We start from the raw sequence: 26,657 nt of genomic DNA, 5'->3' as shown, positions 1-26,657 counted from the left end.
TATGATTGAGCTTAGGCTTTGATGTGTATTGTTTAGCCAAGACACTCTGGCATAAGACGATACTGGATGCATATATTTACAGTTTAAAACCTTGTCTTATCTCTGCCCTTTCATACTTTCTTGTGTCAACATGATAGTTCTTTATTCCTTGGAAGTAATGCTGAATGCCAATTGGACGGGGTGTAATAGTACAAGATCTATGTGAAATTTGACCAAAATTTGGGCCAAAATTAGAAAGAAGAGTTAATGCATTTTGATAATCTCTCTCCTTCAGTCTAACTAATAAATTAGATTCAGTTTTCAAGGAATTTCAGGTTTGAGGTTAGTAACCTAACAAATAAGTAAGACTTAATTATCCATTCCTCAAATAATCTCCTATATTAGGAAATTTTATCTGAATATATTTTATATCCTTGGAAAATACCTGCTTGAATTACTGCATTTTAAAAACAACTGAAAAGAAAAAGAACAGTTCTGCTTTTATGCATTTGCTACACTTATCAAGACATAAAACTCTCCATCTTTCTCTAAAGACACTCAAGAGACTAGTGCCCAGTGATGACCAGGCTGGCAAAGAGACTGAATTTGTATGTGACTGTATCTGTATAAGCAGACACAATTTCATATTTCTCTTTCTGGTTGTTTGCCACACTGGTTTCACAGCAAACAACACAAAGAAATTTCTCCAAGTACTCTCACTCAAAAATCCCGAGAAAAACCCAAGCCTAAAACACATTATGACCAACAAGTAAATAGCATTTTCTTCTCATTTTCTATAATGCTGAATTCTCTCATCAAAAAAAACTTAGATAATTCAGAATCTTACGCTCTGAGAAATGGCCCAATTCCAGGCATGTAAGCAGTTCCTCTGTGTTTTATAAGGTAACAAATGTGTATTTGCAGATGTAGAATAAATTTATGCTCATAAAGGAACTTCCTTCCTCTTTATTCTACATCGAGAGTTTTAAAGGTACTCGGAATAAGATGAAAGAGTCCGCCTCATATAGTAAGAGAAACTTCATGACTAAACCAGTTAAGTAGGTGAAGAGAGATGAAACAATTCAAGTCAGTGGCAAGTAAATGGAAGTATGACTGTGGCCCCCAGGAAACTTGATTGGCACTGCTTAACAACTGCAACAAATGTTCCTTCTTCTTCCTACTGACCTGAATAGTGTAAGGGATTCTGGTTCAGCTCAGTATTAGAAGTATTCAAATTTTCAGTATTCAAGTTTTTACCAGAGGTCTAACTTGGGTGTTTTAAATCTACAGAAGGGACTGGAAACAGCAGCTATGATGAAAACTGAAGTGCAATTCCCTATGCTTGGAAGTGAGAGGAAAAGCAGTCACTAGCTAAAATGGTTCAAGAGTGGAGGAGGAAACTGGTCCAGCATCTCAGCTGGTTTGTGAGCTTCCTTAGTTTGAATTTTGGCCTGTCACTTTCAAACTGATCTGAAATTTCCTGAGAATGCTCAAATCCATTTAACTATTTCAGAGCCACATAAACATGTTAAGAGTACACATATAGCAAACAAGGTCCCCCAAAAGGGCATCGCCTCCTTTGCATGCTCTAACCAAAAGGTCAGGTTGGAGGCTTTAATTTACCTACCTGTTATTTCAAAAGTGATTGATAGCAGAGGTGCAGCACTAGCCTTCGACTTGCTCTGTGACTGACTTTCTGAAATAACAGGGAAACGCCACCATGAGAATTTGAGAAAGGAGGTCTTTAAATCAGTCTTACCAAGACAGCATTTGCTACAACCAGCAGTAAACTACACTGAGATGAAGGCGTTTCCCCACAGCATAATCTGGTGGGTGTGTGCCCTGGCTTTTTCCCATCCTCAAGTTACTCATCGTTTTTCTATTCTATGAGGGGAGAGAGAGGGAGGATGAGCAGAGCAGCACCTCTTCTGAAAATCTGTCCCCTAACGTGGAAATAGCCCAGAGCTCCTTTTTAAACTAAGAACCACTTCACCCCCAGTTTGAGCTCTTGAAAAACTGTTCTCATGTTTATGCATCCAAAGACTAGTTACATTTTAATCAGCTTTCAGGAGCCTGCAGAGATTACCTCCTGATGGGCTCCATGTATTCCTGTCACAGTCTGATAAGGGTAAATTTCACACACGCCTAATCTGGCGAGACTTCACAGCCTACCAAAATCCTAATCATCATTCTGAACAGTAAGCTGCCACTGGTTTTATTGTTACCTCTCCTTAGCTGGGAGGTTTTTGTAGTTCACACTGCGGCAGAGGCATCTAAACTTTGTTCAGCAGAGGCGATTTACTAAAAGCCCTTGGGCAGAGCTGATTTGCATAAGACAAAGAGGCTTGAAAGCTTCTTCTTTAATAAATACAGATGTGGGGCTGCAGAGCTCACAAGTCACACCCTACTGATCTGAGCAGTCACGCTGAAATGGATGTTGGCATTAAGATTCCCCACAAACTCTACCTCTATGGCAAGTTTGAGAGTACCTTTAAACCACAGCAGGAACCTTGCTAGTCTGCTGTTTAGCCAGCCCTGGACAAAATTTGGTATTACATAGGATTTGCATATGGCTGTTGTTTTTCCTGAAGTATATGACTGTAATGTGTGTTTGCATGAAATAGGTAGAGGATAAAATTTAATTAAAAAGTTAATTGCATTTAGCTTAATTCACTGATTTTTGAATCTATAGTTCTGCATTATTATACAGAAGTAGATGTAATGTAAACTACTCAAGTGTTGTTCTAAAACATGTATACTACCAAATGAATTAAAGATTTTGTGTTCTAAGCTATTCTCTATTTTCTTAAGAAGCTGTGCAGGCTTTAACAGTGACAAGGAAAAATCTCTTCTCTCTTTCAGTTAGGTAAATAAACCCAAGAAATTATATTGGCTTAAAGTACTGAAAGCTACTTAAAAACATGACCTAATCAAGGAAAAAAGAACATCAGCTCCCTGCGAATTAAATCTAATAATATTTTCGCATTTTTCTAAATTGAGCTTACATGCCAGAATTTACATATTCAGTCTGCACATCAAACAGCACAACTTCATCATCCAGATGAAGGACACCCCAGAAATTTACAGCAGCTGAAAATAACAACTCTAGGACTTCTGACCCACCTTTTCATGTTCTTTCTTATGGAAAGGTGACCTGCACAGTATTTTTCAGTAGACACTAAGAAATAGTAATTTGTGGGAATTTATATTTGGAATCTATATTTGCAGCATAGAGAATTGAATCCTTGCCACAGCAATTAGGCATATTCATCTGAATTAAAAAATAGCAGTAACTCACAAGGTAAGGAGGCACTCATGACAGAAGACAATGAAAGCTGTGAAAGAGCTCTGCAATGCTGACATGCTCCCATTTCACACTAATTTAATTGCAATTGAATCAAGTTTACCTTCTTTATCCTTGAGGGTGTTTAGGTAGGAGAGGAGATTTTCGTTCGCCTGCACGCAGTACACCTCCCTGGTTTGAATTCCGCCTCCGCAGAGAGCGGTCTGGTTCCCCCGCCGCTTGTCCTGCTGGCTCAGGAGGGGATCCACGCGGCATTCTGTCCACTCGGTGCTGCGCCAGCCATACCTGCACCACATTTGGTTAGTTGGGTCTCTGGAAATCATCGAGCCATCCTACACAGTATTCCATTATACAAGCTGAAACACCTCAGTAACTCATTCATTTCATAAAAGGCTTGAGCACCGCAATTTCTTGCACACAAAGGTGCATTAAATCTCCCATTTTATGTGTATGGAGACTTTTTTTTTGTATTATTTAATTCTTAAAATCATTACCCTTCAGGAGGATCTTTTCTGTTCAAGTCCTGAAACATACCACATCTATAAATATTTCATTTGAGGGGAGAAAAACTTGATATACAGAGACCCATAGTCCATGTTCAGATAACTTTCAAGACTGTGACTCTCAGCATTTATTTAGAGCTTGACAATTTCTATAAACAAAATCCAAAATATGAAAGAGATGTGAATGCTGAGAAACATAAGAGCCAGAAAATGAGGGGAAAACCTCACAACTCCCCCTCCCCTCCCCCCAGATAACCCAAAAGCCTGTTGTTATTTTTGAAACAAAAAGTTTCTTCAGGATATCAAGGTAATTATATGTATATTATTATATGCATATTATTATATATACTATGATTATATTTTTTATTATGACTTCAGGAAAACTTTTCAGTAAGTTCTCTTCTCCACAGTTAAAAGGAAGATCATTCTGCAGTACTGAAGTGTCCCTGCTGGGTACTGATGAATTATGAGAAGCTGGAAGCTTCCTAATCAGTGAATACATAGCAAAGAAGATCTTCGACTCCCAGTTAAAACCCCTGTCAGGACTATGAACTGCAAGAAATGCCACAGAATTCCCTACCTAACAAGTACTTTAAGACTAAGTACAGCAAAGTGCTTCCTAATGCAGCTGGAGATAAAGAAAGATAAAGGTGATATTTCAACTCTTAAATGAAAAATATATACCACAGTCAAAGATGCTTAATATCAGGTGACGTTTCTCCAGACCCTATTCTTAGTTTGATTAAAAAAAAACACAGTTGGAACATTAATATTAATTTTGAAAAAACACAGTTGGGACATTAATATTAATTTTGATTAGATAAGGATTACAGCAATCTCTTAAATCATAAAGTGATCTCTGTCATTTCTCCTAAGCTTTATTTGCTGTCACTGTGAGCCTCTCCCTCTTCCCATCTAGGGCCTTTGTTGTGCTGAATGCAACTCTCACTAAAATAGTCTGTTAGCTAACCAGATGTTTATCACCCCTTTCCTGTGTTCAACATTTGGTCCACAGACAAGAAATTCAGAAAACCATGATTCTGGTATAAATGTTAAGTAGGGAAAAGATCACTGACAAATCAATACAATTAATTTATTTTCATCTTGCCTGAATCTGCACATGTTCAAATATTGTCTTTTTAAAACTGAAATGAATGGAAAGAAAATATACTTATTATTATTCCTGTATCTAGAGGAGGAACTGGATACACTACAACAGGAACTATTTGCAGATTTTGGGCTTTCAAGAACACTGAATAAACAGGGATAATGAAGAAAGGCAAGTCCTACCTATTGTTTCTTTAAAAATGGTTTGGTTGATATTCCATTACCAGCCTTGTACACTTAATTGAAAATGTTCATTTGATGGAGAACTGAAATGAACCAACTTACGTAATGCAGGGTGCTATGCCGTCTCCTTGAGAAACACACTGCTCTGCTTCTTCCAATTGTGGGCATTCGCTCTCACTGCCAACAGGGAGCTGCTTAATGGTCCGTGATCTTGTACGATTGCCTTTAGGGGTTGTCATGTCAAAGCAGGTTTTGGAGCAGGGGGTCCATTCCGACCACTCTGACACCTGGCACTCCTTCGTGATCACACAGGACTGAAATGTGATGGGCAGCTTCTCCTGATTGCAGAAGCTGTAATGAGAGAGCGTTACAGCTTTTAGCACACACATCCACAGGCAGTCGTGAACTCCTACAGCAAAAGCACTGTCAATGGTTACACGAAACTCAGTAAATATTTTTAAAGCAGTTAAGTTTTATTCCACATTTATTTGATCCCAATAATAGTCAACCAAAGGGCTTTTGATGAAAGCTACTTCAACCGGACAAATAAGATATAGTAAAAAATCACCAGTATTGCCATATCTGTGAATAAAATTAAAATCTAAGTCTTCCTACATGTATGAAAGTATAACAGAGGAAATACATACATTTTTCACTTCTTATCTTTTATTTTTAGGTATACTCTTTTTTTCCTTTTGGAACTATGTTTCAAGTAAGGGAGAATTCAAAATAGAGATGACTAAAGGTGTTTTTGCAGAGAAAAAAAACAATGTCATCTTGTCCTAATTTCCAGACTACAAATGGTTTAAAAACACAGTGGTCAACACATTGAATGCTTGGTCACTAACAACTTACTTTGTTAATCATTGGTATATTGCCATAGTGATGCCTCATGGTCCAAAGAGGGAAGGATCTCTAACCTCAAGTGAAATGATCCCTGCTACCCATAGTGCTTATTTCCTGTTCCTTATGAAGGCCATAATTTAATTTCCATTTTCTATCTGATTGCCCCATTCATGCATTACATAGGTTTGTCAGCAAGACTTTCTCCCTCTAAATCACTCTTAATTTTAAATTTTATATTCTAAGTAAAAGCTAACATTTCTATTTTAAAGTTTGTTTCACAATAGAAAAATGAGAAATAGGAAAGGTAAACTACCATTAAATAAACCATAACTTTATCTCCTTAATTACAATTACAACATAGATTTCTTTTTTATCATGTCTGGGTTGGAAGAAAAATCTGGCTTCTAAAGCAGATAAATAGACAGGAAAAATATTTACTGGTACTGCAAGTAGAATTCTGTTCAATACCAGGCCTATAAACTATACTACAAAGGCTTGATTTTTCCCTTTAAAAGAACACAAAAATAATAGAGAAAAATTAATACTTACAAGTATTTCACTGCTATACAAAATTTGGCCCTGCCCATATATTCAACATGATTTTGAAACTCTATTTACAAAATTTTGTAATAGAACTAGGAGTACTTGAAGAAATTGAGAGATTTAAAAACACCATAAATTAAAGCATAATATGCACAAGAAACAGACCAATGCTAGCAGAAGATCCTGGTTATGGAGACAGTGTCAGCATGTCCAAACAGAGGTTGACAAATCCGTGTGCCATCATCCCTAATACATTTACTTTGGATATTGGAGAAATACAAAATGAATGGACTGCAAAATGACACAGTCACGTGTCATATTTTTGGTCTTTACATTGCATCTCCCTCTACCACTGGAAACAATAAGGTGGAGACACTGCTTGGCTTGACAGACCATAGGGGATTACTCAGAAGGAGATTTCTAATGTTCTTATTATGTGAAAGGTAGTGGTGATGGGAGGACCTAACACCTGATAGTCATCTTTTATACTTTTTTTTTAGGACAAAAACTAGATCCTGTTTGTGGAGAAAGACATTCAGAGTTTTTGAGAAAATTTTTTTTAATAATGGGCTTTTTCAACTACATGTAGCCCCATCTGGCATAGGACTACGGTACTGTCAAAATCAATAAGTCAATTTCTGTACCTTTGACAAAACATATAGACCCACTGATCCCCCAAAGATACATCTTAATGACTAGAGAAAAGACACATTCCTTATGGTTTGTAACGTGGGCAATATTTTCAATTTGTTTTGTAGAACAGATGAAGTATCCTCCCCTTCCAAGTTCCCATCCAATGTGACACCTCTGAGGGCAGAGTAAACCAACCTCTTCACACTCACTGTGACTGGGGCTGAGTTTAATTAAAGATGCACATAAATAAAGATGCACATTGCCAGGGAGCATGCACAAAATTGCCACCACAAAGTAGCTTTGGTGAGGAGGGAGGAGGGTAACTAATGATGTGTAACAGTCCCTGGGTTTTGCATTTGTTTCAAAACTTATTTGGGAGAAGTATTACATGAGAAGGGCTAATGTTTTTTACTAACTATTTCCATATGTGGGGATGAAGAAGACCCAAACAGAATTATCCCATGTTACTAACTTCATTGTTTATTTATGATCCTTAAAAATAAAACAACATAGTTAAAGGATGCCTCACTTCAAATACTTACTTGCAAAATAAAATAATTTAAAATTAAATATAAAACAAGGATGTTCTTAAGCTCTTGTAACCAGAACATAAATATTACTAGGGAGACAAGCAAGAGGTAAAGTGAGCTGTATTTATTTCCTTATTTGTTTATTAAAACCATGAACCACTTGCAGTACTACATAAACACCAACAAGAAACTGATTCTCTAAGTCCCTACTACACAACCTCTTTTCTTTTACACATACTGTCACATTATTTTGTGAGAGGGCAGAGATAACTAAAATTAGAAAAAGAAGTTTCACAACTAAATTAGCTACTGTTTTTTCTTTTAACACTTGGGTTTTTTTGAGCAAGTTAGAGAAACAGTGAGAGCTAACTGGAAATGGCCACTATCAAGAGTTTTCCTTCATATTCCAGGCAGTGGAAGAATATGTTTCACTCTAACCAAGTAAGGAAGGGAAAAATCACATACTTAAAACTATTTTACCAGAAGCAGACTGATTCTAAATCAAAACCTAGCAATGTGTTTGCTAAAGAAAATAGTTTCTTCTGTGGCTGCTACCGATTTGATCTCCACAAATAACTGAAAGCAAAGCTTACTTTAAGTTAAAGCTCTCTGCACTTTTTGATGGATTTATGTGTCTTGTTTAGCCATGCAGACTTGGGGTGAATCTTCTCACAGGATAAAAGGCAAATGGGCAAGTAACACAACAGAAAATAAAAATAAACAATTAACATTTATTTCTTGATACCGTCCAACTTGCTAGAAGTTTTGCACCAAACATCTTCATGCCCTTGATCAATGTAGACAATATATGCAAATTTAACCATTCAAGAAGCACAGGGAGGACACAATTTTAAGTCCCCACTATAGCTGTGTCCAGATAATTGCTTGGAAAGCTCAAAGAAAAGCACCAGTTACATAAAAATGTGGTTAAAAGTCAACAGAGCCAACTGGATACAAGAAGCAGCAGCTAGGGGTAACATACAAAGTCTGCAGCATCTTGCTCTCAATCCAGTGAATATTGTCAAAGGACAATGTCCCAAGATTTTTGGCAGGGAAGAAGGAATTGTATAAATTGAACTAAGGCTGTGGTTTCAGAAAGTACCATTTCACACAACATTTAGATATAGTGGGAAAATGAAGCTTAAAGTATAAAAGCACCTAAATGACACGGTGGAAAGAGAAAGCAATCCCAAACAAAACAATATATCACAGGGGATGAATGGTCCCTGCTGCTATTAAGGCAACAATAAACCTATTCCTGACCTCAAAGACATAGATTAAACAAAAGAAGTAAAGAAAAAGGTTCAAAGGACAACCTACAGAACATAATTACTGCTCAACCTCTTCTGAAGACATGTGGTCAAGAATTTGTGTCTACTCACGTTCCACAGCCTCTTTTGTGCTTCTACAGCAATAAATAAAAATTAAATATCACTTTAGAATTAAAAATAGGAAGGTTACGCCTAGGGATTTTGAAGTAATTTATGGGATAATTAAGGCTAAAGACATGGGGACAACAAAGGTTGACACATAAGCCTGGAGCAAATTACACCACAGTACCTGTGTACAAATGAGCAAGTTGTACAGTTGAAAGAACTCTGTTCAGTCAAAAATAAGCTTTAAAAGATGTGAAAAAAATTAGATTAAGTCAGGAGAAAAAAATATCTCTGAGGTATCCTAAAGATCTATTAGAGAATGAAGAATACTTTTCCAACTTTAAAAAATCGGGAAAACTTGATTTTATATGCCAATGACCTCTATGAGTGTTTATAATCTCAGTCTCAAAAGTTGTCTTTTAGGTTGTATAGAAAAGTCAAGGAAGAGACCATTGGAATTTTCTCCTCTACAAATTCAACTAGACAAGAAATGGGGTTTTTTGATAGATTTTTGCAATAAATAAAGCTGTGCATACTGCATGAAGCCAAATGCATGGTATTCAGAGATCAGCATGACTGATCTCTGAATAGAAAAAATAAATAGATTTCAAACTAGGCAGTAGGACTCTTTGCTGCATGAGCATACTCCATTCATAACTTGTACAACTGCTTTTGCTGATGTTTCGTCCATATCGGACTGGACTAGAAATTAGAAAGTAGAATTAATGAGAAAAGATGAAGAGCAGCATCAGAATGGCTGGGAGTTTCTAACTATTTACTAACTAATAATCCATGCAGTCAGAAAGCTGCCTTGGCAGTAGCAAATGGAGGGCAAAAATGGAAAGACAGCAAGTACTCAGTCACACTATCCCAAGTGTCACACTATCCCAAAAACTCTGGTTTTCCAGCAAACTATGGCTTACAGACTTATAGAACACAAGCTAATTCTTTGCACTGAGGAGTTTATAGTGTTCACTTCCATGAACTAAGACAAATGCACCCTAAAACTAAATAAGATTTTGGTATGTACATCATCTTAGAAACAATGCATTACACACCTTTTTTTATCATCTCATAATTTTAGATAGTTATTTTTGCATTAAAAGTGCTCAGTTAATTTCATTTTCTGACTTCAGGCCTTGCATAAGTGTATTTGCTTTCTCTGTGGCATTTTAGAGCTTTGAAATCTCTATAAGATCTTTCCTTGACTGTCTCATTGTTAGGTCCAGAGTCCTGTTTCACTTGGTCTTGTTTTATTTACAGTTACATCCTGCAACTACACATCCTTTCTACTCTATGTGCAACTTTGAGATGAAAACTGGTTGGGATTTGAGGACTTTTCCATGTTCATGCTGAGGACACTCCTAAAATATCTACACATTACTATATCTCAACAGTCTATAAGTTAATGGAAACAGGAGTCACAAACACAAGGTATTGAGGAGACACCAATTTGAAGATCGATTTTGTGCTTTTCCTAATACACTGCTTTTCATGCTCAAATGTAATGGAGCAACAATGTGAGGTTTGTAACTTAAATCCAAAATTGAACAGTAAAGAACATGTCCTTTACAATAAATCCAATTAATTCACTCAGTACTGATATGTAACAAGAACTGCTATTTATTGGTTTTGCCTATAATGTAAAGTAATGGAGCCCAACTGGCAAGGTTAATGCAAGCTAAATAGTCTCTTTAATAACTTTTGTCTGCATTATTTTGCCTCTATTCCTTCACCATTATCAACATTCAACTTCGGTTTTCCCATTATTAACGTTCAGCTTTGATTTTCATTAATGAAATTTTCACAGTTACTATTCCTTACTATACATCCACTATGCTCATTCTCCCAGAATTCTGATATATTTGGTTTTTCTTTAGCTAATTTTCCATTTGATTACATACAGAGATTTCCATTATTCTGAAATGAACAACATGGCTACGGTTCAGGAGACTGATGCCAACAAAACCTCTTGGCACTCAGGAGGAACAAAAGACAGGGCTTTGACTGAAAAGGACTTAAACAAAATTTTTCATTTTTTTAAATCAAAAACTGTGATTTTTTTTTTTTTAAATCCTTGTTGACTGTTTGATGTAGTAGTGGATTATGTACATCCACAGGGTCTTGGCTCCTGTCACTCTAGGCTTCTTTGTGGATGTACCTATAGGTCTGCCCAGTTGCTCCAGTCCTGGCACGACTGACCTACCCTTGTCACTGGTGTGGAAAGCAGACACAGAGAGTGCCAGAGAGCTCAGCACAGCCAGAATTATTAAGAGACATACAACAGACATCTATATTGTCAGACACCACACACAAAACCTAGGGAAAAATGGCATTCTTCCTCCTCTTGACTCTCTCATACTAAATAGCGTCACAGTGATGAGATACCACATGCCCTTCAAGATGAGGAAGAGCTGTGGAGTCAGAACTTGTTCTATTTTCCCACCTACTGGGAAGGAACTTCATTATTCTTTTTGCAGTTCTGCTTGCATTTTCCAGAGCAAAACCCTGACAGAATCCAATTATGTTTTGAACAAACAAGACTGACTGAATGCATGAATTAAAAACTTTAGAGGACTGAAGAAGATGGAACCAAAAACTAGGCTATCTGCCTGGAAGAAACACATACTGAATTTCATAAGAGGAGGTTCAGTAGTTCAGCAGAAAAAGGTAGCTGCTTCTGAAGGTTTCAGATCAAAGGACAATCAAGATTCTAAGGAAATCCAAAATGCTGTAACAGGTTTTTAAAAAGCTTCATCTAAATACTAAGAAAGAAGAGCAAGAACTACCTGGAAGATTAAAAAAAAAAAAGCCCACAGTGAGCTCCCTCAGAGTAGAATATTTTAACCATTTCCTAGCCACAAAGTCCTGCACACCATCAGGCATCTCCCACAATCAGCTACATTGTCATGAACCAAAAGATTTTCTCTTGAATTCTTGCTGATATCATGAAATATTACTTCATTGAATACCATTAGAAAAATGGTTTACAACCTTTACCGCCAGCCACAAGATGAGAACTGCTGACACACAAGCCCATTTCACCAAACAAATTCATCTGCAGAAAGACTTGGAACAATAAATAATTACTTGCAGAACATCAGAAGTGCATGTTCCTTTAGCACTTGAAAACCAAAATTACACACATACACAAATACACAGAAGCAGGCTTGCAAAGGCTGACATTTTTGACTGAAGGGCAAACTAAAACTAGAGGAATCTTTTGGAAAAGAGTCAGTAAGCAAATTTGTGTTTGAAAATAGCGATTGTAAATCCCACTAGAACAAGCCACAAGGCTGGGCACCATCCTTGCAAGACAACCTACAGGCATGCATGAACATTGGCCCAACTCCCAAAGAATCCTTAGGGCAAAGAAAAGAACTTAAAGTAGGAGCTGAGTACAAGCATATTTTACTTTTCTCAGTGGAGAGAATATCAGCAGTTTGCTCAGAATTTTTTTAAAATCTCAGTAAATTGCTACCAGACTAGAGACTATAAAGAACAGTTTGCAAAGACCCCATCTGCTTCTCGTAAATGTAACCTTACAGTGAGGGAAGGGGCAAAATCTGTACCACATCACTCATTAGCATCACATCCTAGAAAAGCTAAGGCTTAAACTGCTGGGAAATCTGATGACCCATGGGCAGACCCACAGCCTAGATGCTAACACCCTTAACAGAGCTACCTCACAGAAATGATCTGGTTAGGTCAGAAGGTCAAATCAGCCTTTGAATGATAAGGACCCATGTGTGCAATTTTCTACTTTGCAATTTTAGCTTTGAATGATCACACGCGTGGGCAGGAAGCCTGAGGAAACACAGCAGTATTCATGGTGAATATTAATCCTTTGTGTTATCTGGAATTAAATCCAGATCTTAAATATTGCACATGGAGTGTCTTCTCCTTGCTCTTTGTTCGACCACCAGGGTACTTTAGGACATACTCAGTATGAGTAAGAGGGATTTTGGAGTTACGGGTACAAGAATCAAGCACAATGTCCTGATGTGCTGCAACAAACCATTTATTTTCCATGCAGTGTTCTCCTCAGAGTTCATACAGCTTGTTGGATACTTTAACCTCTGAAGTAAAATAATCAAATTAACTCTATGCCATTCTTGGAACACAAGTATAGCTGGATTTTGAGAGAGACTACCTACAGAAAAAAAAAAAAAGATGTTTTTTCATAAATAAAATCAAAATTTAAAAATTCTATTTAATGTGCAGGCACTAAACAGCAGGAATGATAATAGAGTGATTTAAATCCAGAGCTTAGATAACCTCCATGATCTACTCTGAAGACATTAAATGCCATTTGTGAAGTCTAGTCACCCTTGAGAGGTTCAGTTTATGGTTAGTACCAACTTCTTTCTTGAAGGAAGTCAGTGAAAATACAGTGCCTGTACTTTTTCCCAGTAGAAAATGACATAGTCCTGATTCATTTTCCATACAGCTGCGCTGTTTAGTACTGGTCATCTTGCACATTGTTCTGAGAAACTGTTAGTACCTCCCGGTATAATGGGCCATTGTAATCACACAAACAACGAGCCCACTTCTATTCATGTACAATTCCAACACTGTCCACTTAAGTGTTTTTCACAAGACTATTCTCCCATGATCCTTTCACAAGTTTAACTAATTCTGCCAAACAATTTTGAAATAAACATAACCACTCAGGCTTTCTACACTACAGGAGAAGACAGAGATTACATACAGCTACTGTGTCAAGAAAAAACACGGGCAAAGCAACAAGGGGTGCTACTATACCCAAATAAGTGTCAACAACAGCTGCTGTGGGGCTGTTGCAGATGCCATGAGTGTCTGAGGAGACAAGAAAGCAAAAGTGTTCAGTGAGAGTGCTATTTTTCACAGTCCAGTGATACAGTGACATGCATGCACATCTCATGCTACAGATAATTTTGAAATTGGCAGAGCAGGTTATTTGGCAATCATCAACAGAGATGACTTATTAAAGCTTTAGGGAGGAATTTCCCTCTGTCAGTGGGAATTTTCATTACATAGCATTAATCAGAATCTACTTTGACCCAAAATAACAGCTAGATTCACAGGGTTATCAGCAGAGAAAACATAAACTAAATGCCAAACCTTGTGAATAAAAATACACAGTATTAATGTTAAGATATAAAAAATATATTACTGAAAATTATATAACTACTATTAGTTGTGTTTCAGGCATTAGTTTAGATTTGGTCCCTGTATTGATGCTTAGATTTGGCAGTGTCACTGGGTCCATTGCATTGTTCAGCACTTGGAAAAATGTGGTCAGGATCAGGAGGTGAGCCACACATTTTATTTTCAGTGGGACTGTTGAAAGTTAGCCACTGAAATAGCCAACTCTGATGTACTGGAAGTTGTGATTTCTGTGTGTGAGTCCTGTGCATTTCCAGCTTGAGGGACAACATGTCCCAGGAGGATGCTCAATTCACATGCTCCCATACCATAACTTTATTAAGCTGATTGAGAAAACAAGGACATTCTCTAAGTCCCGGACTACATTTAGCATGTTAATAAAAAAAACAAACAGAACCAAAACACAAAATAAATCCAAAAAAGGAATGCATGCTATTTTTTCCCCTATGGGACTCTTGACAGATTATGATATAATATCAGTATAGGAAATTAAAAATTTAGAAAGATATTCCTTGATGAACATTTTTGTCACACTGAGGTCAATTAGCATTAACTGACAACGAGGCAGAAAAGCTGCATAAAAGTACAGTGTAGGAGAACCTTCATTAAAGATCTCAGCACCTAATTCAATTTACCACTGTGTAACATAATCTCTAGATTGAAGCTGAAAATTCAACACTGCATTCATTCAAGGAAATAATTTATTCATTCATAGGATTTATTGCCACAAGAGATTATCAGAACATAGAGTACAACCCTCATTACATTATAGCCTATTATATTTTGCTAAGGAAGACAATTACTGGTATTTGAATAAAAACTATGTACAAGAAAGGCACCCAATCTTGATGATTTGCACAGAAATATATGAATGTCATACATCTAGATGACAGAACAACTGTTCAGTGTATGAAAGGAGTTAAAATATGGTGTGGAAAAAGGAATCGTTCATTGCTGTTTCAATTATTCAGCACGGTGTGTACGTTTCCATCTTAAATCTAGATTTGGGCATGGTATGTCAAATGTGTAGCAATACTGACAAGATACTGTCAAAACAGCAGCCTCAGTAAGATGATGGAACAGGTACTTAGAATAGAAAGGAACACCCATTGAATAATATTATGCATATCCACAGAAATTACTGTCTCCACCAAAATCACATTAAAAAACTACAGGATGCTTCTACTTTCAAATTCATGGAAATTGTAAAGGCATAGTGGAAAACTACAGGAAAGCAAGGTTTGCATCCTGTTTCTCTAATAGTAGTTTACATTTTTATTATCCCAATTCACCTGAAAAATAACCCTGTAGTTTTAAGTTATCAAGAGGTTTTTCATCCAACATTCCTTTCTTCTCCCCTGTTCTCCATTTGTTAACCAAATGCGCTCGAAATAATTCCAAATTAATGAATCAAGATGACCGTATATAGCTCATTATCCAAGTTTGTGATGTTTACAGGTGCTCTATGAGTGAACCACTTATGGCTTTTAAATCCTCACAGTATGGAGAGCTTGGAGGTTTCCTCTACAGACAGCAGTAGAGCTGCCTTTGCAGTAACATAAAAAGCAGGGGCAGACATACATGCTCTCATCTGGTCCTCAGTGACAAACAAAAGGTTGTTTATGCTCCTTCATCTCCACAACCCATCCTCTCTGCATTGCTATTTCCCTCACCTTTCTGCAGCACATCTCCTTGAAGTTACTGCACCTTAACCACTGCCACTTTCACACACATCCCCCTTTCTGCCCGTTGCCTCAAGGAGGGACTCAGAGAAGTACAGAGAACTCTTAAGATGTTTTCTTAAGCAAGGGATACATTACAGGGTCCAACAAACTGTGCTGCTGTATTGTGTGTCTGAATCTTTTCTCTGTTTGCTGACAGCATATTCCTCTGGGTGACTTGTCTGCTTTCCAAATCAATGGCATAAATAAAGCAACAGGCTTGTGATGGTTTGGCTTGGTTTTTTATTTTCCTCCTTCACACAGTTTACAATTTATAGGAGTGAATGTCCATAAAGTGAACACAGACATTTGTTTTATGATTTGGAATGGGAGCATTGGGTTAAGAGGTTTAAGGATCTGGAAAGGAAAACAAAGCTAAAATGCCATTCTAGAGGAGGATATTCTCCTTGATTTTCCTGACAATATCTTGAGTATTATTCACTCATCAGTCTAAATACTCAATTGGCCATTCCCAAATTCCTTAGTTTCTGGCTACTCAGCTTAACACCTGTGACCAGTAGTGAATATCGTGACTCTGCTTTAAGCAGATACACATCTTTGTGAAGTAAGATGAAAAATTAGGCATTATATATGCCCAACATCAGCAAGACAATTCAATAATTTTGGTTCTACTGTCATCTCGCATGTCTCATCTATAATATTGAAATAAATAAAAGCTCAAACTCTCCAAAACTTGAAATTTAGTAAAGTGCTGCAATGAGATTATTATGTAAACTTCCAAGAGTTAAATTTGTTACAAGATGTGGATATAGTTTTCTAGATATTTAATGAATGCACAGAATTAGTGAAGAAGATTGAAATAATTTAAAAATAATTACTTTCTAAGATGAACAGAGGTGAAACAAATCAAAGATGATCATATGATCAAATGCATTGAGGCTAAGACAATCTGCTAAATAATTGGTTGGCATGTCTTCAATTTTGGATTCTTTTCTGCCCCTTCATTTTGTTCCACGATTATAATTGCATATGGTTATATTCTAACAAAGAAAAAAAGCTCTGAATATTTATAAAATTCTACTGTTTTTTTCTTGACTTCTCACTTCAGGTCATTTAGGTCACCAATAATGCTCATCTCCACATACAGGTCTCTTCCACAGTGGTGCTGCCAAAACAGTATTAACCATTTATGGGGACTGCAACCAGAGCTGGTGAGGTTTCCTGCATGGTCTCCTCCATTCTTCCCCCCATTCAGAAATGTTTTGGTCCCAGACTAAGCAAGATAACAAGCCATATCCAAATGATGTAGAAAAATAAAGGAAATAGTACAGAAATTCCTGGGATTTTTTTTAAGGGGCAGTTATATCATTGAAGAACTGCTTTAACCTCAGCCCCCTTTCCAGCCATTTGAGTTAAGTGACTCTTAGCAGTGACAGGCTGTCCCCAAACTTATGGAGCAGCTGCTTCAGGGGAACATGATGTGCTTTGTCACTGGATTTCAAAATCTTTGCTAAAGCACAGAAACATACAGTTAAAAAAGATACTCCAGTTCTGTTCCATGTTCTTACAGTTATAACTGATTGTGCTCAAGTCCTTCCAAATTTCCCAATCTAGTGAGGTTCCAAGAAAGCGCTTCAGTAAAAAGGCTGTATGAATTAAAAACAGTTAAAAAAAAAAACAAAACAAACAAAAAATACTTTTCTTTGACTTGTACAATTTGTACAAACCAGCCAAACTTTTTTGCTAAACTTTCCCACAAAAGTCTGCTCACAAAGAAAATTATGACTAAATGTTTGAGACACAATAGCAACAGAGTCCATATTCCAACAGAAAATTATAGGCTTATGAGGCATAATCATCACAAATTGTAATAGGATAAACAGGTTTGCAAGTCAAAATTAGCTTCTTCATACATTTTATGTTTCTCACTGTTGACAGTTTGCTGTCTAACATCTCTGTTAGGTAAACCCCACTTTCATCAAAGAGGAAACATTTCAGACAATCAAGTTTTGTCCTCTACACTAAAAGCAGCACTGCCCAGATTTTGTTAGCTATCCAGAGAAAAGTCATTTTATAAGCCACTTTTAATTACTGAATTTGTTTTTCCCTTCAACGTTTCTATTTTTCAAATATTTTCAGTGCACCAGAATTTCAGACTAAGGGGAACATGAAGCAAACACAGGCCATGTAACACATACATTATTGCAGAACGAGCAATACAAAATCCAATATTTCATCCTTCACGGGAGTCTATCTATTGTTCACTTGGCAATAAAGTATATAAATTAAACTTTGATTTTCTTGTTTCTCTTTACCATGCTTGGTGTGCTGATATGTCAAGAGAATTTTGCCTTTTTGAAGTTTTGCTGACACCATTACAGAACCATTTTCTCTGTAGCACCCTTCTGAAAGTTGCTCTTTTTTAAAACCCTTTTTATAATATATCAATTTTGCTATCTCTGCAAAAAATATTACTCGCCTGAGGGTTTTTATTCTTCTTTCAGTCATGCTGCCAGGGGGCTGATTGTTTCTGATTGCTAAAGTCAAAACTCACTGAAAATGGACTACTTAAGCTGAAGAGTATTTCACATGAGAATGGCAGGTTTTCCAGTCACCTTACTTGTCTATATTATTTAGTAACACAGTTACTATGTGATGGAGATTATAAAATCATTTGAGCTGGCTGCATTGACACCCTGGGCAGGAAAATAATTCTATTGTTTCAGATTCTGGAATGGCAGACATAGAATAAAGCATTTGATTGCTTAGTGAAGGGTGCAGCATAAATGATGCAAATGGATATACAGCTGATATACATTGGTCTCTAAAAGCTATGCTACCAGCACCAGAATTTCTCACAGGAGTCATTTCACCAAATTTTCTTGTTTATACTATGTAACTGGAAAAAAAATTCTATATTAAAATTGATATGAAGACTTATAAAAATCCTTTCTGCAATTAAAACATATTTTTTCCATTAGATATAAAAATGCCCACTGCATCATTTTTTTAATTTTGACCTCTTTTAAGAATTGATCGTACATTGTATTATCAATTGTTTCACTGCCTTAGGCAAGAGGGTTTCATTCACTTCTCAGCCTGAAATTGCACAAGACACTGCGGTATCTGAACTCAAGACAGTGCTGGTGATCTAAGTGAATTCAAGAGTGAGTGTAAAGATGATGAGTAAAGTATGCTACTGACTTCCAACTATACTTTTACTATTTTTACCATTTATCAGAGCTTTGGCATGACTGTGTCTTTTTTTTACTCAATAATTTTCTTAACCTTTCAAAAACTTAGAGACTTTCAAAAAGAGTGCCTGGCTGCTATCTGATAGCAACTGATGTATAATAAATTATTCCTTGTATTTAAAGGGTAATGATGCTCCTGGGCTAGGCACAGTGAGGTCTGCATGATGTGAGGCTGGAAAAGGAAGGAGTAAAGGCAATTTTTTCTGTACCAACAATGAGATTCTGCTGCAGCCAACACCTGAGACTGCCTGAGCTGCTGATTTTAAGATTTATTGGGAAGACGTTCGTCGAAGTGTGGATCAAAATTCTAAAGAACTAAAGAAAACCAGACCTGGAAGAGACTGCAAAAAGACTATGCAGTCAGTCCCTCTTCCCTAAGCAAGAGCTACTCCAGGTGTGTCACCACTGACAATGCATTTTTCTAGCCTTTGCCTATGAACCTTTGAAGATGGAGGTGCCACACATGGCCCAAGCATTTTTCTCCAGAGTGTCACTATTCCCAGTATTGAGAAGCCTAGCCTCCTTCAGCACTGCTGTGATTTGGCTATTATTGCTTTTCCAATATATCCATAATATAGAGAATAGACTGTTCCATTCTTCCTTGTGATGGCTTGTCACATACTCATAGGCATTTTATTCACATCTTCACCCATATGTCCGTCCTTCAGCTAAACAACCCAAGCCTTTCAGTTCTTCCCTGAAACCAGGGAACTCATCATTTTCCTGTTTCTCTCCTGGATCATCTCTTGAAAAGAATTATACTAAAAAAAAAGTTTTCTGCACTTGAAAAAAAAAAATATATTATTGGGTTTCTAACTGAAAAGGTAGAAGCAATTACATGTTCTGTGATAGAATGTTTAAATGGCACAACAAAAACTCAAAAGTAAAATACCTTGACAGAAGTTCCTAAACACTAACATAGCAGCAATGACTGTCTGCCTCATTCAGCAAGATATCCTAGTCATTTCACAGTTGAAGTAAAATTGATTAATCAGGCATTGAACGAGAGGGCAGGAAAGAGAATCACATCAAAGAAGGGAAGACTAGACTGAAAGAAGATTTTTTTGACTTGAATAAATCATTCTGGGGGATAGGAAAGAAATACATGAGCTAGCAAGAGAATGCCAGATAAAACAAATCAAAGATAATACAATTTTAGGAATGCATCCAGAAGCCTGTGGAAAGAATTATCAAAACATCAGTGATTGACAGAACTCTTGAAAAGTAAAATAATAAATCAAGATATAAAAATAAATATCAGAAAAAACCCAGGGCAGACAGAATAAAGGTACAGATGAGAAAGAAATAGGGGAAGTACATGGAACAAACAAAGAGGTTTTACAGTCTCCCTTTCAGAAATTTTTTCCACAGGAATCAAGAGGGACAAACAATATTTCCTGCTCATCTCTTTTTAAAAAATACACTGGAATGAGTAGCTGCTGCATTCTCATGCATCCTTCTTGCTTGTTTTATACTTTTACTGTAAGTCTGACTCAGTCCAGTTTCCTGTTAGTCTTTGTGCCCATCCTCTACATCACCTATTGCATGAGTTGCTAGAGATCAGATACCTGCCTGAACCCACAGAAACAGAGCAAACATTTGACATGTATCTTCAAGCATTTGGGGGAAATCTATTTAAGAAAACAGAGGGTAGGGACTAGCACAGCTTAACAGTGCACATGTATGTGATGCTTAGGCTGATCACCAGCACAGTTTGCATGCTTCACATCACAGAAAATACTTGAGCTTGATGATGGATGTAGAAGTGGAAATAGCGCGAACTTCATTTTGAGATTTGGGTTTATGTAAAAGAATCCACTTATGCATGTTTTACTTTAAACAGATAAAAATGAAAGTATGCAAACATAGATAATGATTACCTCAGAGCAGCAGTTTTCCCATTTTTGTGAGTACACGTGACCTGCCTTGTTTGGTACCCAATTTGTATGTCCCAGTATTTGTTCTCCTGTCTATTTTGTCTGTTACGATTCCTCTTCTTCTTAATTAACTCGCGAGCCTCGGGATCTCGAACCACCTTTTCTCTGTCCTTTTCCTTGTCTTTGTTCTTCCCTCGTTTCCTCGCTTGCCTTATTTGTCTGGAATGGGGCACCGAGCAGGCGCTCCATGGTCCCACGTTTAGGCTGTACAGGCTTTCTTCAACAGCGCACGGGCTGGACCGGCACATCTGGAATTCCGTGAGGTTGGGGCAAGCCGACCCGCCGAACTGCGGCGGAGCCACCACGTGCCGAGTGCGATGCTGGAGCCCATTGCCGCAGGTCTTGGAGCACTCGGACCAGGGCGAGAACTCGGCCACGATGCAGTCCTGCCGGCACGGGATGAGGCACGCCTGCTCCTGCCGGGGCTTCGGCTCAAAGTACTCACAGATGACATCTTCAGCCGGAACCCCGTTGGACTTCTGTACGCAGGTGATGTCCCTTGTCTGGATCCCTTCCTCCCCTCTGAGGCACTCCAGGGGCTTCTCGTGGCTGCGGGAGAGGACAGGCCGGCACTGGTTCCAGCTGCCGATCTGCCAGTCGTACAGCTCCTTGTGCCAGTCACAGACACGGAAACAGCTCTGCTGGTTGTCCGGCCGCTCGGGCTGCTTGCAGTTCGTGGGCAGTGTGGTCCAGCCCTCCACGTGGGCGCACCACACCGCTCGCGTCTGGATGCCTCCTGGGCCACATTCATCTCCCATGCATCTCCCCCATGGACCTGGAAAAGAAGAGAAGATGCTAACATTGCTCGTTCAAGTTATTTCTCTGCCATATTGCAAAAGCAAGCTCTCAGTATTTCCTGTATGTCTAAGAATTTCATCCTTGGAGAAACTCAGACTTTGAGAATACAAGCATGGGATTACTCTTCACCTACTGTTTTTATGATTAGAGATACATTTCACTTTTTATCCCAGACAAACTGAATATTTAATATTGAATAATTCCTGAACATATACATGAATTAATCATATTAGATAGCTATGAACTTAGCAATCACATTCACAACTCAGTTTTTGCTGCCAAGGTAGGAGCCAAAGCTCTTCCCTTGAAGGCATGAATTGGATCTCTCTCATCCACTTGAATAACTTTTCCTGGACTGTTTAATTTTTTTTTCTTCACATTTCTACTACACTACACTTTATACCTTGATGCCAATTAATATTGTGTTCTCCTCCTTCCATATTGCACACAAATATGAGAACAACCACACAAGATATTTTTCAAAACAGAGGTGATTTCAAGTAGGCCACTTCTAGTCTCTCCTTTATTACAACCAAAATCAAAATCAAAATCAAAATCCAGCTAAAAAAATGTTTGTTCTGCACAATCTGCGATATTACAGCCCTTGAAGACAGAGACACACCAGCTGGTAACTCTCCAAAAAACAGAAGCTATTGAATGACAGAATCACAGAATACTGGATTGGAAGGGATCTCAAGGATCACCTGGTCCAAACTTTCTTGGCAAAAGAACAGTCTAGACAAGATGGCTCAGCACTCTGTCCAACTGTAACTTAAAAGTGTCCAGTGTTGAGGAATCTATCACTTCTCTGGGGAGATTATTCCAACTTCTATTGCTCTAATTGTAAGCATTTCCTCTTGTGTGGAATGTCCCCAGGAGCTTACACCTAGGAGTAACTTGTTCCTACCATTTTCTTAAATCTCCAAGGTCTATGATAAATATTTGACATGCGACATATTGTTATAATAAATGTCAACAAAAATAAATAAAGGGCTATATCCTTGAAAGATGAAGTAGTTGCTTTTCCCATTATTAAAAAAGAAAATATTCACCCAGTTCAACATGCAATCCACAAGCCAGAGGTTAAAAAATTCTATATTTTCCAGGTTTTTTAAGATCTCCCCTCATACACACTGAATTGATTTACAACAAAAGAGCAAAAGAAAAAGCAATTCAGAAAAAAAACCCTGCAACTATTTATCAAAGAAAACTTGTCTATCTGCAGACACTTGACGACACAGAAGACATTTCCTCTGACTGAGGAATTCTCTGTCCTATGAAGAAATTGGAGCCAAGCCACACAATCCTCATTCACCTGAATGACCCCAGTACAAGACTATTTCTGTGCGTAAAGCTGTTGAAGAAGCCAGGCTGAGCCTTTACTATTTTCAAAGCAGGTTAACAGCATAATTTTGCTACTTCACTGGAATAAGTGAAATGAACTATGGCAGATACAAATTATTTACAACATCTTCCAATTGAATGACTGGAAGGAATACGTGGCCACATCTTATTACTGATTCCCATGAGCTTTAAAACTCTCATTGCCTTCCTTCCACACAGTTTGCATCTGTTCATCCAACATTAACTTCAGTACCAGTTTGGAATGGGCTGATGATAGGCTATATACTTAGCCTCTGCTCCTCACAGTCTCTTTAAGTGAACACTGTGGCAGAACAGTTCACTTGTAGTTCTAAAACCCTGAGAATGAGCACTAGCCAGCTGAAAATAGCCACAGCAGCTGGCAGATTCAGCCCATGGAAAATCCCCCACATTTTTTTTTTGCAAATTAAGTTTGAATTACAGTTGCCAAGATCTATCTAGCTATCCAGAAAAATTAATGCATATTAAATATAAACACATCTCAATTTCCATTTCAGCAAGACTGCACTACTTTATCTCTAACCAGCCTTCCAAAAATTACATAATTATTGCTGTATTTAATTTGGGTGCATTTACACTGAGTTGAGAGATGCCATTTCCTCAAAACTTTGAACACCTGCCATTTTTTAAAAAATAAAGACTGCAGAAAATCTTCAATTAGAGCAGAGATACAAAAAACACTCATGATTGAAATAAATTGCTCATCTTGCAAACTATAAATTTCTACCTTACCATGTCATTACACCTTGTGTATGGTTTGTGTGTTCAATGAAAAAAATCCCTCTTTCTAAAGATCAGTTGTTACTGTACCCCAGATGAAAAATTTGCCCATTTGGGACTCCATCACATCCTCATTCATCAAGAATAAAAAAAATCACACTGCACCTTAAAAAAAACATGCTTGTCGTCAAAACAGCTTCAATCCAATTCTAAGGCAGTTTGAAAATGATTAGTGAAAACGCTACTGAAAATGATAAAAAGTCTCAGTCTTGATGCAATAAGTACTGCCTTTGGAAATGTAAATATGAACAAAAACTCTGTTATGTGACTGTGCTAACTGGGCAAAAACAAGTTCTTTCATTAGATTATAAATACATTGTTTTTGGAACAGAATAGAAAACAATGATGAGATGCACAGATAGACACATGCAGTAAATTGCATTATTTTCCTTCTCCTGTGAAATAGTAAAACACTATGAAATCATTACATGTGAGTACCAACAAACCACATTTGTTGGAATTACTGACTGCTGGTCAGTAATTCCATGTTCATGTGGAGATCAACACAGGGCTCTTAGTGATGTATCTTACCCTGCCTCTTATCCACATTAGGCTGATTTTTAAGTTTAAAGACAATATAACCTGCTTAGAGAAAAATATTGCAAGTAAAAAAAAGCTTAAATTTTCACTCTACTCCACACTTCTTTATATGACTATAACAGGGTCCAAAAGGGAACCACAGTTTTGAGGCAATAATCTGTTTAGGCTTTGTCCTCAGTGAGCTTCCTCAAAAAACTAAAGTGCTACCACACCAAACCAAACCAAATTTCATTTGCACAGAAAGTTAAAATTTGGAGCAGGAGGCAGGTGTTAAAGAAAAAGCAGAAAACAAAACAAAACAAAAATACATAATTCTTCTCTGCCCTGTAAGCCTCTTCCCTGCCCTCTAAGTCTTGCCTGATTTTAAATGGCAGGAAACTGTCCTGTGCTGTCTGGCCTCCAGAAATGCCTCTGGCCCTGCAGTCCTGGCCATGCACTCCCTCCATCCCCTCCTCTCACTCAAATGGTTTATCTTTCCTATGCTCAGGATCACAGGATATTCTTACTTGGAAGGAACTCACAAGGATCATCAAGCCCAACTCTTCTGTGAATGGTCTCTCTGGGGACCAAGCCCACAGCCTTGGTGTTATCAGCACCATGCTCTAACCAGCTCCTTGTTTGTGTTTCTTTTAACCTGAAAAGCTTTAATCACAAACCTAAAAACCTTTTTTTTATGTCTATGTGATAGAATCAAGGATAAATATTTCGTTTTTAATGCATCCTCTAATACGTATAGGAACAAAAGAACTAACTGGCCCCTTTGAGATTATGGAATATATAGGAAAAAAAAACATAAAGAAAAAAGACCTCAACCCTAAGATTTCCACGCTCAGCAGTAATTAAGAACAAGAGTATCAAGCTAATTTCCAATTAATTAATTTCAAAACACCTATGAATATCCAAGCAATTTCAACAGCTTAATTAATTCATCTTATTTAGGATGAAGGAGAATTGATATTTCATTTCTTTCTTTAGTTTTTAAAGAATAAAATATTATAATTTCATGCATTTCTAGCTGTATTAATAGAAATTTGCTTTTATCAAAATTATACTGAGAAATACCAATTTTTTTTTCTTTTGAAAACAATTTCTGCCATCCACATTAACCAATATTCCTGTTATTTTTCAGCTGTGCCCTTTGAAATCTTCAGTAAAGTTACTCACATTTCCCTGTACCCACAGGTCACTGTAGTCAACCCCTAGCACTTGCTGAGGAATGTTGCTGCTATGCATTTGTATGTGAACATCACAAAAAGAGAGGGAGAGGTTTCTCTCCAATTTTTCTTACAACTACCCATCTCTCTCCCAATTATAAGGAGACTAAAATAATTCACCTCTAACTTAAGTGGCCCCAAAAGCATTGCAATCTTCAAGGTGAGGCATGGTTGTCCTTTTAAATTAATCACAGGAAAACAGGAAAATAAATGTCTCTGAACTGAGTAAAGGGGCTTTGTGACTTTTCCAAAAAATCAAAGATATGAATCCTAAAGTATTGCTAATCCACTTGAAAGTTTTGAATGATTCTCGGAAGTATGAGAAAATCACAGAGAGGTTACCTGCACGATGCTTTTTTACATTGTGTCATTATTATGGGTAGTACATTTACCACTGTGCTTGCAAATATGAAATTTTGGGATAAAATTCATTTCACAGAAACTGAAGTAGCATACATATGCAGCTCAGAATGAAAGAGTTCAGCAGAACACAGTGCAGTCTCACCCACCATTACTTAAGGGCTGCAGGGAGTGGGGGGTGGCTGCCCTTTCACAAATCTTCAGCTGATGTTCAGCACTAGTAACAACAAGAATGTCTTTAGGAAACCTGTCAAGCCTAATCAAGGCTTTATATAATATTTTAATTTGGCCTTTATGAATATTCTTTAGGTTCTCTCTTTCCCAGTGAAGCAGTCTTCACACAGACTCTCTGCTGTCCCTGCTGTGTGCTGATCCAGACCTGCCTTGCCAATGGGATGCACGTGCACTCAAACCATTCCACGCTGGGGAAAAAAGGCTGCTGCTGGGAATGCAAAACAGCTTCTCTTTGGATTTGTTCTAAACATACTTAGATGAACGAATCATACTTTGCCTGAAGTGAGCTGAACTTGTTTCATCAAAATACTATCATTTATCCA

General features: G+C 37.5%; 1 protein-coding gene across 1 annotated transcript in view; it reads right to left on the bottom strand.

Moving 5' to 3' along the window:
• The window catches only part of THSD7A (thrombospondin type 1 domain containing 7A), a gene marked incomplete at its 5' end in the record, with an annotated part of 192,260 nt that overhangs the window by 92,786 nt on the left and 72,817 nt on the right, over positions 1 to 26,657 (bottom strand). The window contains 4 exons of the mRNA XM_084209618.1: positions 1,607 to 1,675; positions 3,387 to 3,568; positions 5,179 to 5,427; positions 20,969 to 21,800. Coding sequence (XP_084065744.1) covers positions 1,607 to 1,675; positions 3,387 to 3,568; positions 5,179 to 5,427; positions 20,969 to 21,800 — 1,332 coding nt within the window. The remainder of the gene's footprint in view (positions 1 to 1,606; positions 1,676 to 3,386; positions 3,569 to 5,178; positions 5,428 to 20,968; positions 21,801 to 26,657) is intronic.

The sequence above is a fragment of the Fringilla coelebs genome (assembly GCF_963513975.1).
Source record: "Fringilla coelebs genome assembly, chromosome: 1".
Classification (NCBI taxonomy): Eukaryota; Metazoa; Chordata; class Aves; order Passeriformes; family Fringillidae; genus Fringilla; species Fringilla coelebs.
Note: the sequence above shows the minus strand (reverse complement) of the source record. Positions and strands in the feature narration are given on the sequence as shown.